The sequence below is a fragment of the Myotis brandtii genome, unplaced genomic scaffold, assembly GCF_000412655.1.
Source record: "Myotis brandtii unplaced genomic scaffold, ASM41265v1 scaffold343, whole genome shotgun sequence".
NCBI lineage: Eukaryota > Metazoa > Chordata > Mammalia > Chiroptera > Vespertilionidae > Myotis > Myotis brandtii.
In genome coordinates, this window is record NW_005363209.1 from 2,423,656 (window position 1) to 2,441,006 (window position 17,351).

Consider the following 17,351-nt stretch of genomic DNA (forward strand, 5'->3'; position numbering starts at 1 on the left):
TCACTGCCTTCCCTCATAGGTTGGACAGTCTGTTCGATGCTTCTGTGACTCTGGTTCTATTTTTGTTCATCAGTTTATGTTGTTCATTATATTCCACAAATGAGTGAGATCATGTGATATTTATCTTTCTCTGGCTGGCTTAATTTGCTTAGCATAATGCTCTCCAGGCCCATCCATGCTGTTGCAAATGGTAAAAATGCCTTCTTTTTTACAGCAGCATAGTATTCCATTGTGTAGATGTACCACAGTTTTCTAATCCACTCATCTGCTAATGGGAACTTAGGCTGTTTCCAAATCTTAGCTGTTGTATACTGTGCTGCTATGAACATAGGGGTACATATATTCTTTCTGATTGGTGTTTCTGTTTTCTTGGGACATATTCCTAGAAGTGGGATTACTGGGTCAAATGGAAGTTCCATTTTTAATTTTTTGAGGAAGTGCCGAAATTAAAATAGTTCAATGGAAAATTTGAAAGATGACTATAAGGGAATTTCCAAGAACACAGGGCAAAAGGGAGACAGAAAACTTGAAAGAAGTGCAAAGAGACAGGCTCAGTCAAGTTGGTCTGATATTTAAATACTTGGAATTCCAGAAGATACAACAGAGTAAATATCAAATACATAAAGAAGCTCCTCTTCTGCTCTGGGAAATAATCTTCAGACTGACGAGTTCTGAGGGCCCAGCCAAATGGATGAAGGCAACTTTAAATTCAGACCAATTCTTGTGAAATTTAAGAACATTCAGTTAAGGTTCCTAAAAGCTTCTAGAGAGAAAAATGAGATTGTCAAGTTCCCATTAGTCCTTGAGCACCTCTTTACTTTCTGGTGTAATAAGGTACTTCAGCCTCATCTCATACTTTTCCTATCCCAGACCTGGAGCCAGCCATTTTTCTGAGGAACTTTGGTTTCTTCTAATGGTGTTTGGAAACCATGACCTGGCTACTCATTGTTTCTGGAGTATGGCTTCTGACCCGTTAGTGCACAGAACTGTATGGGGAGGTATATAAATGTATACCCGTATCTTATGATGCTTACAAAATGGTTTTGCCAAATATTAATATCACTACTAACAATAAATATGCTAAGTAAAGTTCAGAGTTTCTTTTTCTTTAATTTATCATTATTGTTGAAAGTATTACAGATGTCCCCTCACCCATTAACCCACTCCCTTCCCCTCCCCAGGCCTTTTCCGCATTATAGTCTGTCCATGGGCTATGCATATATGCAGGGAAGTTCATCAGTTAATCTCTTCCCGCTCCCCCTCCTTCCCTCTGAGATTCCAGTCTGTTGAATGCTTCAATGTCTCTGATTGTTTTTGTCCATCAGTTTATTTTATTCATTAGATCCCCCATATAAGTGAGATAATGTGATACTGTCTTTCTCTGGCTTATGGCTCCATCACTACTGCTAGACTGGGAGTAATGAGTGTGCTTCTCATTTACTGGTAGGGTGAAGGGCAGGCACTATCTCCACTTTCCTCAGGTTAGAACAGCATCAGCTGTGTAAGCAGAGCTATAGAGGTTTGGCAACCAAAAACAACCTAGCCAGAGACACCTGGATCAGAGCTTCTCTTTAATGTGCCTTGGAATCGCCCAGGATCTTTTTAGATGCAGATTCTGATTGAGTAGTTCTGGAGCAGGATATTCTGTATTTCTAACAAGCTCCCAGGTGATGCAGATACACATGGTCCACAGACCACACTTTGAGTAACAGGTTCCTAGATAATATTGCAGATTTGCGACTTTATCATTTGGCATTCCAAAGACAAGAAATAAGACAGCAACTGGCTTCATATTAAAGGCATATCCTTTCAGAGTATGAGTGAAATGGTAGGAGATAGAAGATGCAGGAAAAGGAGGAGGAAAGAGGAGCAGACAGCCAGTGCCTTGAAGTCTTGAGAGCGTCAGCAGCCTGCCCTGCAAGAAGTCAGAGCACTGGTGAGGGTGGAGGCTGAAGACACTCCAAGTGAGAGGAGCAGTCACAGCCAACATTGAAATAGCTCTGTTGAAGTGGTGCAGGCTGGGCCAAATAGCCACCGCTCCTCTCTGCTTTGGCCAAAAGCACAGGCATTGGGAACCTGCTGGAAATGTGTTCCCCAGTTCAGCAACCCCCAGGGACAACATGCATCCCATTGAGAAAAGCACACCTTTCAGAATCTGTCTTTCTGTAGTCTTTTGGGAGCTCTCAAGATGAACAGTTACAGACCAGTTATGACACTGAGTGCATTAGCCCTGTGCCTTGCAGGTCTGATCTGCATCCTTAACGACATCCAGCACAACTAAGAGGGTGGGAAAGTGAATAGTGCAGGTCCAGACATCTCTTCCAACAAGGTGGTGAAGTTCACTCACTCACCTGTGTTACCTGGGTCACTCAACTATAATGAATAATTCTTACAGAATGAGGTTTTACTATATTAGAATTTTAATGAGGCATGACTTTTTGCTTCCTTTCAAATACATTGAAAATATTTTTAGGATTCAAGTTAATTACTTTTATTACAAAATATTAAAAGCACATTAAAATGCAGAAAGAAATGAAAAAAGCCCATATTCTACCTCCATTAACATTACTTTCAGCATTGGGGTGATTATTTCCTTTGAGCTTGTGTGTGTGTGTAACGCACTTACACTTTATTTGCAATATTCTATTCCATTTTTATAGCCTTCATAAATGACACTTAAAGCGTCTGAAAAATGTCTTATTCAGTTAACTAGGCCCTTAAATATTGGTCATTTAGGTTGAAAGATCCTTAAAGAGCAGTCAGTATCTGTAATATATGTGGGGAAATGGGAAGTAGAAGTAGATGGATAGAAAGGAAATGTTCTTTCTTTTGGTATCTTTTCTTTCCTCTCAGTTTAAAGTTATCTCTAATCTTAAAGTTCTGTTACTTTATTAAAGGGGTTCAGAGATGGGCATTCCCAGGACAGTCCTGCATGGAGATGGAGTGCTTGGCAGTCACATGACTACCTCCATGGCCCAGTGACCCTGTCCTTACCAGATGATGGGAGAAGGAGCAAGAGTCAGAAAACAAAATAAAATAAAAAATAGGTAGATATATTATAACCTAGGAGAGTAGAATTTCCTTTAGAAATTGTGTTCACGTATTTTTGGTGACTATCCCTTCATAACCCCTTGGCCCCTGAATTCCTATCAGTTATGAGTATGTTGGATCCCTCAGGTTTGAGGTGAAAAATGGTCACCATTATTGTAGTTGATGGGAATCAATCTAGTGTTTAAATGATTAGGATTTTGATTTTAAAAATTCATCTGGTTACAGTTTGATGGGGTGGATTTACAGAGGAAGGACACGACTGAGGAAGAGAGACCATTTCGGAGGCTCCCACCTGGACTAGAGACATGGTCATGGGGTAAGAAAAAGGGAAGCAGTATAGGAACTGCTTAGGAGGTGAAATTGGCAGGCTAGAGTGACTGGTTGGGTGTGCTGGTGGAGGGACAACAAGAAATGGTGTTTTACTCCCAAGGTTGGGGTTGGAGTAAATAGATGGTGAAGTCATTAACTGCAATTAGGGTCTAGAAGAAAAGTAGTAGTAATAATTGCTTTTTAGATCAGTATCTCTTTTTCAGTGCTTTGGTGTTTCTTAGCTGGGGTTTTCTAGAAACCATAGCCTGAGGCAAAGCTAGCCTACTGAACGACTGTGTCTGGAAGTGCAGTCTCTGGGCAGCAAGAGTGAGGGGATAAACGGAGGCAGGAGGAAGGAAAAAGCAAATGCAAGGTAATGTGTTACTGATCTGGCCACAACTTCATTAGGTAAGTTGTCTTCCAGACAGACTTTAAAGAACTCTCCATAGGCCTGGTGGTCGGTCAGGTATGTAAGGAGGCGACATCTTTTCTGTCTCCTACATCCTCCCAGGCGAAATTCACACCAGGGAGTATTGTTAGACCTTCGCTCTTGATTGGGATGAGGAGCCACTCTGGGCAGCCAGTGGAGAGGCATCTCCTGCCCAACAGTGTAACATGAGCTGAGAAGTGGTTGGAGGAGCCACAACCTTGGTGGATTGTGTGGGGTCAGATTTGGGCAATCAGCTGAGGTCCGGGGGCTTTAGGGAGGCCTAGGCGGCAGGTGGAACTGTGTACATAGAGAGAGGCATGCCAACAGGGTCCCAAGCATGTTCCCAACTTCTCTCAACTCTGTTCTCATTTCCTAGTTTCCCTTTTATAGTCTGTAAGAGCTTTTTAATGCTCTGATTTTTGTTATACTGTTTTATTTTTATTACTCTCCAGGTTTTAATATTAGATTCATATTTCCCTAGTTTCTATGAACCTGATGCCTCCACTGACAGAATTTCTAGACTATCTATATATATAAAAGCCCAGCGACCTGAACGGTGGAACAACCAGAGCGACTGGTGGCTGTAATGCGCACTGTGGCAGCCAACCAGCCTGATCTGGGCCCCAATCGGCACCCCCTCCCCAGCAACCCCCCCATCAGCCCCCAATACCCCAATCAGGTGTGGGGCCAGCTAGCCAACCACCTGCAGCCCCCTCTCCCCTGCCTGCCCAGCCCGATGGGCCCCCATCAGGGTGGGCTGGCCAGACCCCACCTGTGCACAAATTCATGCACCGGGCCTCTAGTAGGTTTATATAATTGTGTTCCTCTTTATTTATTTAGTCTGTTTGGGCTGCTGTAACAAAGTACCACAGATGGGGTGCTGGCTTGTATACAACAGACATTATTTCTCACGGTCCTGGAGGCTGGAAGTCTGAGACTAGGGTGCCCACTTCCAGGTTGCCGACTTCTCACTGTATTCGCTCATGGCAGAAGGGGCAAGGGAGCTTCCTCGTGCCTCTTTTAAAAGGGCACTGATTCCATTCTTGAGTGCTCTGCTCTCATGACATAATCATTTCCCGAAGAGCCCACTTCCTAATGCCATCACATCAGACCATTAGGTTTTCAACATATGAATTTTGAGGGGACACAAGTATTCAGACTAGAGCGACTCTGTGGTCAATACGCAGAGGACAGAAACCTGTCCTGACGGTCATATCCCACCAGGTACTTGTTTCATCTATTCCCTGTGTTTGCTTCTCAAATAGACAAGATACACTAAATGTTTCAGTAAAGAACTATGAAGGTAATACTGTACAGTGAACTCTTATTTTAAGGGTTTCATAACTAGGGAATAAACGGAGGCATTGGGTTACGAGTATGATAACATAATTTTTTGTTAGTGATTTAGTAGCTTTTGAGTATATACTGTATGCCAGGCTATTAACTGGGTTTCAGAATACAGTGCTGAGCAAAGAAATAGCACATCTGTGTCTTCCTGGAGTTTGCTCTCCAGATGGGATGGGCGGAGTGGGGTGGGCATGGGCACAGGCATGAGTCAAGAGATGCCATGGATACTGTAAAATGATTGTGGGCCGAGTATTATCACAGAGAAGTACATATTAAAATGAGACGGTAGAATAGAGGTGGGGATTGGCTTGGTCAGGGGACCAGGGAAGATTTCCATAGTGATGGAGGAGTAAGAATGCACAGAGTGAACAGGGAATGGGATTGGGTGAATAGTAGCAGGAGGCAGTTTATCCACTTAACAAATGTTTACTGAACATCAACTGTGGCAGGCACAGTCATAGGTGTTGGGAATCCAGTTGTGAATAAATTGCTGCCTTATGCAAATTCTTGGTAGTTTGGACAGGATGGTTTATATGGCTTAAAGAGAAATGGCCTGATAGGAACAACATTTAAGAATTAAAATGTACAGTTTTGGGGAATGGAATAAATCATAGCTGAGGGAGGAAGATGTGAACGTGACTGTTAGGTTTCTGGCTTGTATAACCAAATGGGTGGTAATCTAGTCTCTGAGCATGAGAACACTGGTGTGGGGTAGCTTAGGGGGGGACTTGCAGAGTTTGAGATATCCTAGTGGAGATGTTAAATGAGCGGTTGGGTGAGGCTGGAACTCAGAAACGAGCTTTGGGCCATTAACACATGTTTATCAGGTATCTGCATGCAGGTAATTGAGGGAGTGAGCAGGAGGAGATTGCTTATGGCATGAGAAGAAAAAAGCAAAGCTTTTAAACCTTAAAAAAATTTATGTGTGTTTCTAAAATCAGACTAAATTATAATTGCTTTTAATTAGCATGTGTATTTCAGTCTGAGTGCCCATGGACTCCCTTAGGTATAAAAAAACAAAACTTTTCACCCTTGCCCTATGCAAATAGTTTATAGGTAATAACAGGAGATATTCAAGTTTTAACATAGCAGTTATAAGTCTAGGCAGGCTTATTTGTTTTAAGATTCCAGGTTCATTATCTAATAAGACTTGGTATTTCACTCTAAATGTTGCATTTACAGACAAATATCATTGTGAGAAACATCCATGACAGGTAAGTAATATATCTGTGAACTATTCAAAAAGGTTGATGAAATTAAATTGGCCAGTATTTTCCCCAGTAGTAGTTTCAGGGCAGATAAAGATTCTCAGCAGAACAACGACCTAATTAATGTGAGCTTGAGAATAAAAATAGAAATAGGAGACAAAAGGAATATTAATAAAACCTGTCACCCATAGGGCTCATAATTTTTTTTTTTGCTTTTTTGTATTTCCATAAAGATTCCAGGAGGTTAATCTTCTATTAGCCACTTAAAAATACATTTTCCTAGTTTTTAATTATAATTAACATTCCTTTCTATTAAATGCTGACCTTTCTTGCCACTTGAGTTTCAGTTCTAATTGTCACCAGAAGTCACTTTGAATATTCTCCTTGAAACAGAGCACTTGCTGACATTTAGTTTAATTTCTCCATAGCATTTGTGGGGAAAAGTAAGTAACATGAATGCAATAAATCCTCATGCTTAATAATCTAATTTTTAAAATGTCCATGGAAGAACTAAATGTCCCATCATGATAATTTTTTTTTGTGGTGAACATTCTGGTTGGAATTAGAAAAATATCAGAAATGGAACAGTGGTATAAACAGAACACTGCTTATGGTTCATACTTAAAATGTTCACACAGTATTTTCCTCTTTAGTTTTATTGCATATAGGGTTTAAGTTAGATATACCTTGAAAATAAGTGAAATTTTAGTGCAATAATGATATTCTCTTTATAAAAATAACTTTAAATAAATCCTCCCCTACCCCATCCACTGCACTTGAGTATTACATATTCTCTTTTGGTTAGTTTGTTCAAAGCTTTCTATTACTATACCTACAGGTAAACCAAAAAATAATACAATTCAGTTCCCCAAAAGTAGACATTGCTATTGTGATAGAAATTTATTTTTTGATTATTCTTTTTAATTTTAAAGCAGATTGCCCCCTGAAAGTGACTGCTTTTTGTTTTGTTTTTAATTAAATAAAGCTGGAATGTGAGTTACTTCTGAAGTGAAATGCGTGGCTCTTTACTTCTGGTTCCACCCACCTCTTAAGAGAACAAGAGTATGCTTGCCTCCATCCTGGTGTGTTCTTTGTGTATCGTTCCATTTTCTAATTAGAATCTCTAGACATGTAATAACAGCCTATTATGGGCAAAGAATATGAATTTGTGTGTGATGCCTGTCTTATTTAATTGGCATTTCTCAATCCAAAACTTCTCTGAGGATGTGTCCAGTTCTTCTAAGCCTATTTCCCTGGAAGTATTGAGGATAAGGAGATCTGTTCTGGTCTGTCCAGTCAGTTACCACACCACCATCTGCTTTTTGCTTTTAAAAACCCCTATCTATTGCCCGAGCTCGGTTTGGCTCAGTAGATAGAGCCTTGGCCTGTGGACTGAAGGGTCCCGGGTTTGATTCAGGATTGTGGGCTTGATCCCCAGTAGGAGGCGTGCAGGAGGCAGCTGATCAATGCTTCTCTCTCATCATTGATGTTTCTATCTCTCCCTCTTCCTTCCTCTCTGAAATAAATTTAAAAAATTAAAAATAAATAAAAATCCCTATCTATTTATGTGTCTTTCATTCACACCTCTTGTCCTTTTGGGTTGTACATTTTTTTGTAAATCCCTCTACTGTCATTTTGGTGTGATTTTGAGATGTGGGTCTATGGTCACTCTGCCCCGTTTAACCAGAAATCCAGGAACCATTTGTTCATTGCTGTCTCTCTCGTGCTTGGCACACACTAGATTCTTAAATAAATATTTGATGAATCAGTAATTGAATCAAATGAATTAGAAGTTTTTATAGTAATGGGGTTATATATATTTATATGTAACAACCTAAAAAGTGTCTTTTATAGTAATGGGGTTATATATATATTTATATGTAACAACCTAAAAAGTGTCTTTTAAATGTGGTTTTGCTTTGGCTTCATTACAGTTTTTGTTTTTTTGTTTCTCAACCTGGTAAAGGAAACTAAGTGTTTTAAAGTGTGTCCATCAACAAAATGAAAAGGCAATGTACTGAATGGGAGAAAATATTTGCAAATCATATATAAAAGTTGATATCTAAAATATATAAAGAACTCACACAACTCAATAGCACCCCCCCAACAATCCAATTAAAAATGGGCAGAAGATCTGAATAGACATTTTTCAAAGAAGGCTAATAGGTATATCAGTGAAATGCAAATTAAAATCACAATGAGATATCAACCTTACATTTGTTAGAATGACTATTATAAAAAAGGCAGCTATAAGTATTGTCAAGGATGTGGAGAAAAGGGGACCCTTATGCAATGTTGGTGGGAATCTAAATTGGTATAGCCACTATGGAAAATAGTATGGAGGTGCTTCCAAAAATTAAAAAGATTAACTACAATATGACTCACCAATTCCACTTCTGGATATTTATCCAAAGATAATGGTATAACATAAAAAGATATCTGCTCCCATGTTCACTGCAGCATTATTTACAATAGCCAAGATATGGAAACAACCTAAGTGTTCATTGATGCATGAATGAATAAAGAAAATGTATATACATACATACATGTGTATGTATAAATGTATATATGAATACACACAATGGAATATTATTCAGCCATACAAAAGAATGAAATCTTGCTATTTGCAACAACATGGCTGGATCATGAGGGCATTATGTTAAGTTAAATAAGTGAGACAGAGAAAGACAAGTATAGTATAATCTCACTTATATGTGAACTCTAAAAATGAAACAAACAAAACCACATAAGCTCATAGATACAGAGAATAGATTGGTGGTTTCCAAATGTGGCGGGGGCGGGGCGCGGTAGGGAGTGGCTGAAATGGGTCTAGGAGATCAAAGGTACAGACTTCCAGTTATAAAATATATGTCATGTGATGTAATATACAGCATGGTGACTATAGTTAATATTGCATTGCATACTTGAGAGAATAGACCTTAAAAGTTCCCATCACAATGAAAACAATTTTAATTTTGTGTAATGACAGATGTTAACTAGTCTTATTGTAGTGATCATTCTACAATGTATACAAATATCAAATCATTATGTTGTATACCTGAAATGATATTAATGTTGTATGTCAATTATATTTTAATAAAAAAATAAAAAATGAAGTGTGTACTATTTCAGGATGGATAGATGTTTGTTTACTTGGTCAAGCACCGTTATAGATGTTATTTTAGGCTGGTGATACACATTTGTCTGTTTATATTTTCCTACAGATAGACTTGTATAGAGGCTGATTTATGTAGCAAGCACAGTCTTTATGGTTATATAGTTAGTTAGTTCTAAAGAAAATATGGTGATTGTGGTGTACAGATTTCTAACTACCATTGGCCCATTGTGGTTAATAAAATTTGAGAGTCACTGGCTTAGTGTGGCATCTCAGTCAGGTATATTTTTCATTTCAAAGTGAAAATGTGAAAATGGATAATATCTTGTAGGAACAAAGAAATTAAGCTGTGAAAGTGAGAGTAACTAGTAAAATTAATATTTTGAACAAGCAGATAAATACTCTCCTTTCTCAGCCTTGACAACAGAGGGGATTGTAGAAAGAAACAAGTACGATAGAGAGCTAATGATTTGGCTACAATGCTGGATCTTGGGCCTGTCAAATGGGGTGCCTCCACCCTCCCTACCCCAAGAAATGAATAAGTGAACATTTGGCATTTACCCCTAAAATCAATAACTAATTCTAAGTCAAAATAACGAGCAAGTTATAGTGTTATTTTAAGCTTCTGTGCATTTATTCCCCCCCCCCCCCCGCTTTGGTATTTATTAAAGTAATCTAGCCAGAAATCCAAAGAGAATTCTTCCTAATTAAAGAAGTTATCTCTGCATTATTCACAATAGCCAAGATATGGAACAATCCACATCACAAAAATGGGTTAGTAAGATGGTAGACTAATAATGTCCCCTATTGAAAACTTCAGGGTTACAGAAGTTGGGGGTAAGGATAAGGGAAAGGTGATAGGAAACTTTTTGGAGTAAGATAACCAAATATATGTAAGTTTACTGGAATAGATTCTCTACTGCTGAATATTCTTATGGGCATCTCCTTTAGAAATTCCATCTTCATTATTTGGTTGACATCTTCTATCGAGTTTTAGGGAAAAGAAATTTTTCAATTTCTTTGATCTTTTCAGATAGAAGTCTTTGTATCATAAAATAAAGGATGGAAGTTAGTAGTGGTTATGGGAAAGAAGAGAGACTATGAGAATAAAGAAAGCTTTGAAAAAAGAAAAGTCTTGAAAATATGATCAAGACTTTTTACATATAATTTTTTCTTGTCATTTTGAATAACTTTTCCAAGGTGGTGATGGTGAGATTTCTGGGAAAAAGCACACAGAAATAGAAAGCCAGGAAACTGTTTCAGATCTTTCATAGAAAGGTTATGGGAAAGAAGAGAGAATATGAGAATAAAGAAAGCTTTGAAAAAAGAAAAGTCTTGAAAATATGATCAAGACTTTTTACATATAATTTTTTCTTGTCATTTTGAATAACTTTTCCAAGGTGGTGATGGTGAGATTTCTGGGAAAAAGCACACAGAAATAGAAAGCCAGGAAACTGTTTCAGATCTTTCATAGAAAATAACCTAGTAGGTGTTACAATAAAAGTGTTAAGTAGAAAACTGAGTTCAGGTTTTTCTTGCCATCTAGTGTTGTTCTAACATAAACATAGAATATGAATCTGTACCAAAAAGCTATTAAGAAAAACATTAGTACTCTCAGGAGAACCAGATCATAAAACCTGTATTAATAGTGACTGTGGAAAGACCAAGTTGCTACTGGAAATTTAAAAGAAAGTAAGGTTCTAACTTTTGACTTCGAAGTGGTAATACATTTTAATTCTTTTCACTTTTACTTCATACATGAGTGTCATGAAATTTCCATCATGGTTGACTAAAAATAAAACAACAGAACAACAGTATCTTAGTGCTACTTGTGCTAGAGATGTAAATATTTTTTGAAGGGTTAAACAAAGGCACTGATCCTCAGTGACGAAAGGTAAGACGTCAAGTGTTATTTATGAAGCTCATTTCTCATTTACTTTTCGTATTTTGGACTTATTTTCAGGCAAAAGGACTTCTGTGGAAGATGGAACTCTGTCTGTTTTCCAGAACGTGTTTCCAAGCCTGTCAGGGAAACGTGAAACTGCTGCTGGGTGTTGAGATGCTGGAAGAACACTCTCCTAGCTGCTAGAGCCTTCCCTCCTACTGAAGCCATGGTCTTCTCTGCAGGGCTGACTGCGTCCCACACGGGGGCAACCAACACGACGTTCGTAGTCTATGAAAACACGTACGTGAATATTACGGCCCCGCCACCAGTCCAGCATCCTCTGCTTAGATACAATTTTGACACCCTGGCTCCCACGGGGATGAGTTCCTTGACCGTGAATAGCACAGCTGTACCCCCAACACCAGCAGCTTATCAGAGCCTCAACCTGCCTCTGCAGATCATCCTTTCTGCTATCATGATATTTATTCTGTTTGTGTCTTTTCTCGGGAACTTGGTGGTTTGCCTCATGGTTTACCAAAAAGCCGCCATGCGATCTGCCATTAACATCCTCCTGGCCAGCCTGGCGTTCGCAGACATGTTGCTTGCAGTGCTGAACATGCCCTTTGCCTTGGTAACTATTCTCACTACCAGATGGATTTTTGGGAAATTCTTCTGTAGGGTATCTGCCATGTTTTTCTGGTTGTTTGTGATTGAGGGGGTAGCCATCCTGCTCATCATTAGCATCGATAGGTTCCTTATTATAGTCCAGAGGCAGGACAAGCTAAACCCCTACAGGGCTAAGGTTCTGATCGCGGTTTCTTGGGCAGCTTCCTTTTGCATAGCTTTCCCTTTGGCTGTCGGCAACCCTGACCTGCAGGTACCTTCCCGAGCCCCCCAGTGCGTGTTTGGGTACACAACCAACCCAGGTTACCAGGCTTATGTGATTTTGATTTCTCTTCTTTCTTTCTTCATACCATTCCTGGTGATACTGTATTCGTTTATGGGTATACTCAACACTCTCCGGCACAATGCCTTGAGGATCCATAGCTACCCTGAGGGTATATGCCTCAGCCAGGCCAGCAAACTGGGTCTCATGAGTCTGCAGAGACCCTTCCAGATGAGCATCGACATGGGCTTTAAAACACGTGCCTTCACCACCATCTTGATCCTCTTTGCTGTCTTCATCGTCTGCTGGGCCCCGTTCACCACTTACAGCCTGGTGGCCACGTTCAGCAAGCACTTTTACTATCAGCACAACTTTTTTGAAATTAGCACCTGGCTCCTTTGGCTCTGCTACCTCAAGTCTGCATTGAACCCACTGATTTACTACTGGAGGATTAAGAAATTCCACGAGGCCTGCCTGGACATGATGCCCAAGTCCTTCAAGTTTTTGCCGCAGCTCCCTCGTCACACAAGGCGACGGATACGCCCCAGTGCTGTCTACGTGTGCGGGGAACACCGGACGGTGGTGTGAATATGGGAACTGCCTGAAATTTGGGGTGATAATTGTTCTTTACTGGATTCTTGAATTTTCTTTCACATGGCTTTTCCACTTACAGTTTCCCGGATTTTATAGGTTTGTGTGTGTGTTTTTATAGGTTTGTGTGTGTGTGTGTGTGGTGTGTGCAGTATAAAGAAAGAATGGTGACTAGTTATAATTCTGTTACCAAGGATACACAATAGGGCAGTGATCACAGATGTTACCTCCAGGATTCAACAGGAATCCTCTATTTAGGGTGGGAAGATGGTTTTTGTATCTTGGTTGATTTTGCTTTGGAAGCAGGAGTCAGGATTGTGCTTTGTTGAGCCCGCAGTCACACTGAATTGTCGGTGTTTGGTATGCTGCTCAGGTGTGCTTAGTTGAGTTTATTCTTTTTCTTCTGGAAAACACTGCTGCTTTTTGCCATTGTATTGGAGCCAAAAACCACATACATCTCAGTAGATAAATATTTACTTTTATTTTAAGAAATAACCCAAGGAGGTTAGTGACATTTCAAAGGTCATTAATATTTACTTTGGTGCACTTTAGGAAATAATGTACAAACTGATTCAGTCATGTTTTTCAGAATTGTTTTTATACATGACATGTTATGCTTTAGGAGACATTGCATTTTCATTTCTAGAAAGATCGTTTTAAAAAACGTTTTATCTGCATGTACAGTTTTAAAGGAGAGAACATAGAAATGTAGATATTTTTCTAAGCACAATAGCAATTCTTTAGAGCAATAGGGCAAAGTCAAGAAGACAGAACATCCTTGCAACTTTAAATGGGATGCAGTGAGGGGTGGCTGGTGTGGGCTGTGGTGTCTCCTTTCACTCAAGGATTCTCACTGAGTCCAGCAGGGAGAAGGACCTACCACTATTTTGGACCTACCACTTTTTTCACCTACCATGTGCCAGGCACTGCGTATCCTTTTATCCTCACAGCATCCTGTGAGGTAGGTATTATTTCTTCTTTTTTTACAGATGAAGAAAGCAAGTCTCAGAGACTAAAATCCTGCTCAAGGTTAGTCCCAGACCTGGGACCCAAAACATCTGTGGGAGTCCCAAGGCTATGCTATTTCTCTGTGCCACACAGGCATAAATTCAGGTTCAGATGTTTCATAGTCAAGAGGGGCTTTGCATATCCTTCTATTTTTTAAGACTATAAAACCTATTTAAAAATAACTTCATCTTTTAAATTACCAAAAGAAATGTGAAACTAATGCAGAAAGTCTGGGAAATATAAACATAAATGAAATCACACAGCTACCCTTTCACAGTGGAACTTTAAAATTGTAGATAAGTAAGATGATCAGGAAATAAGATGACACTTTGGTTGACAAAACAAAGGACTGACAGTTATGGAGAAGTTCTGTACAGCTGTGTGTAGGTCTTGGCTTTGTGGGTTTGGAGGCTTCCAGTGGTTCAGCTGTCTCTAAATGTTCTAGGGATGGTAGGACAGCACTGTGATCCGGGCTTGCCCCTCGCAGAGCTGGGGTTGGTGAATATGCTCCGAAGTGAGTCTCCTACATAGAAGCAAAGATAAGCCCTGGTCCAAGCGTAGAGCAAGTTGTAATAGGGCCGGGCTGGGGTTTCAAATTATTTTTCTCTTGCTGATGATCTGACCCCCTTGGTGCATCCAGACCCTTTGGTCCCCTTCTTCCTGGAACCACTGATAGACTTGATAAAATAGCTGACAAGGATGGGGCTGCAGACGAAGGCTATAGGGGCTGAAAGTGCAGCCCCGTTGCTACACCATGGGCTTTATAAATAGGTAAGTAAACCATGAACATTTTTTGATTTATAGCATCTTTTTGGAATTTTAGTGTTTTGTGAACCTCTGTTTTTTTCAGTTGTACAACTAGAGAGTTGGATTAGATGAATCTAAGGTCTGGCCCAACTATAATGTGCTTCCCTCCATGTGAGAGTGGAGATGTTTGAAGAGCCCAGTTGATGTTGGCTTCACTCTTTGGTCTCCAGTATTACTTCTTTACATTTTACTGCATTAGCTATTTCTTAACATTGACCATTTGAAGGGCACGTGGCACAGTATCAGGAGCTAGGACTTCCAAAGTTTGACGACATCACAAAAGATCTGGGAAACCCTGCTCATGCAATTGTAACAGTGTTGGGACTCATTTTCCAGTTGAAGAACTTTTTTCAGACTCGAGCATATTATTTAACATGTTGGTTCGGGATCCTCTGATGATGACAGTCACCTGCCTCTTTGGTTTCTACGTCTGTTATTCACAGGTAAAACTGTTGCGTCCATAGGGATCTTGTAGAATATAAACACTAGTAGATACTAGTAGCATATTGAAGTGTATCATGCCTCCCATTTTCAACTGGATTTCAAGCAGATATTAATAAGTATATTTGAAATTAGACTTTCTCTAAGGAAAGTAGGCATGCTCTGTATTCATCTTACAATATATATTGGCAGTAGGTCTTGAGACTCCTTTTTGTTTGCAGTTGAGACTGGGTTTTGGCTTTCTTTGTCCTTTTTATGAGCAATCCTTAGGTACTTTTGTGCTGCTTGGTAGGCAGTGCATCATCTGGTGAGAGCTCTGGATTGCCTGCTGAGATGCTCGGTGTCTGTGGAAGAAGAAAGAAGAAAGAAGAAAGGGGCCTTTGTGAGAATTGAGCAACACCGATCAGCAGTTCTCTTTACACTGGATAATCTTGATCAGATGACAGTTTACAAATCATTTTGAACGTTTTTATTGTGTATACAATTTGAAAGCTTTAAAAAAAACACGTACTATGGAGTACCTTTGAAAAATTTAGGTGCAGACTCCTATGTTGCCTATTCCCCTGTATTTTCTTGAGGGGAAAATAAATACCACTACTAATTATCACCACTGACTGACATAATCAGAAATGTTTTTTGTTTCCATTTTCCTTCTGGCTAATAAGTAAGAAGCATGAAGGACATAGTGAAATATGTGTGGTCAAAAGTAACCCCCTATAGTTTGGAGTAGTGATACTCAAGCTTTAATATGAATATGTGTCTGAGTATTCCCAGGGGGGCATTCACAGATGCCCAGGGCCCCAGAGTGTCTGCATTGGGCCCAGGGATGCACGCTTCAATTTTGTTGAGTACCCTGCCCGGTTCTGATGCAGGTGGTCCAAGGGGCATACTTCAGTAGTCATTTCTGTCGAGAATATACCCAGGGCCCCAGAGTGTCTGCATTGGGCCCAGGGATACACGCTTTTATTTTGTTGAGTACCCTGCCCGATTCTGATGCAGGTGGTCCAAAGGGGCATACTTCAGTAGTCATTTCTGTCGAGAATATACCCATTTCAATACTGTCTGTGTTATTTAAAAATGCTTGTTTTGTGTTGGAAGCCATTATCTTCTAGTGCATGGGTAATCCGCATCCGGAGGAAAATCTACTCATCGTTGTGCCTAATTTGCTGCCATGTGTGTTAGCGCTGGATCTCAGCAGTAGTAGACTTACCTTCTTTCAGCTGGCACAACTCTGATAAACCATCTCATTTCACAGGAGAGCAGAGAGAGTGACTTAATATTTGAAAGTCATGACTTTCTGGAGCCTAATTCCTCTAATATCTTCTCCCAGAGAGGTGTCTATTGTATGGAATCTCCTGAAGAGGATGAGAGGAATGTAAAGTCATCTAATCCCCACTGCTCTTCTTATGCCAGTCCATTTAACGGAAGCATGAAGAAGAGAAAATAACCTTTTCAAATCCATGTATTTTGGTTGCTAACAAAGATATTTACTTTTTTCTTGAGTTTTGCTTTTGTTTACATGAAAATATTTATGTATATATCACAGAAACATTTTCACTTGCTTGACATATTATTCTGCCATGATTTTTAGTTTAAAGGATTGCTTAATTCAAACTTATTTTCTCAATGACAGCCCTTCTAAACTGCCTTCATTGAAAACTCAGTTTTTATAATAATATCAAAACACATGTTTGTTATTACAGGTAAATAGTAATACATTTCTTATATATATATATTGGTACTAGGACTTTGTAATTAAAAATAATTTATTTTAAAATAGTACCTGACCTGTATGGGGAAAAAACGCTCTGAATTTTGGACTGTTAATATTCAGAAATCAACAAGTATGGTTATTTGTGCATATTCTTATTACAACCAGGAAAAGTGCTCCCAATAAGAAAGTTAATAAATGTTTAACACTTCTAAAAGTGGAGTTTTTTAAGGACCAGTTCATTCTATCTTAGAAGACTTGTCATGAATAATACTTTCTATTAAATTAAAATCTGAGTTTAGTTTCAAATCTTGTTTTCTTTGGGTTCTTATTTTCATATTTGACCTCAAAACTGGTATATGCATAACTGTACTCTAATTTTAGAAGTTCTTGGGATAGTTAAGGATGACATGAAACTTGGCAAGAGAGCATTATTAGTATGAAGAAACAGTTTTAAGAAATTCTGTCTGGAAGAGTTGTGAAAATTTTACTGCTGAGTCATGTAAAATTAGATTGTCACTTGGCAAATCAATGACAGCATTTGCTCCTATTTTGACAAAAT

The 17,351-nt window shown here is 39.3% G+C and overlaps 1 protein-coding gene across 1 annotated transcript; it reads left to right on the top strand.

Moving 5' to 3' along the window:
- The first annotated feature begins 3,343 nt into the window (after positions 1-3,343).
- GPR63 (G protein-coupled receptor 63) lies at positions 3,344-17,098 on the top strand. The gene is made up of 3 exons (XM_005871473.2): positions 3,344-3,367; positions 11,424-15,975; positions 16,105-17,098. Exon 2 carries the CDS (start codon positions 11,572-11,574, stop codon positions 12,817-12,819), a length of 1,248 nt encoding a protein of 415 aa, XP_005871535.1. The 5' UTR covers positions 3,344-3,367; positions 11,424-11,571; the 3' UTR covers positions 12,820-15,975; positions 16,105-17,098.
- Positions 17,099-17,351: the final 253 nt, after the last annotated feature.

Bases quoted from the DNA above. Each gene is read 5' to 3' on its own strand.
- GPR63 (XM_005871473.2), top strand. From the start codon at position 11,572: ATGGTCTTCTCTGCAGGGCTGACTGCGTCCCACACGGGGGCAACCAAC.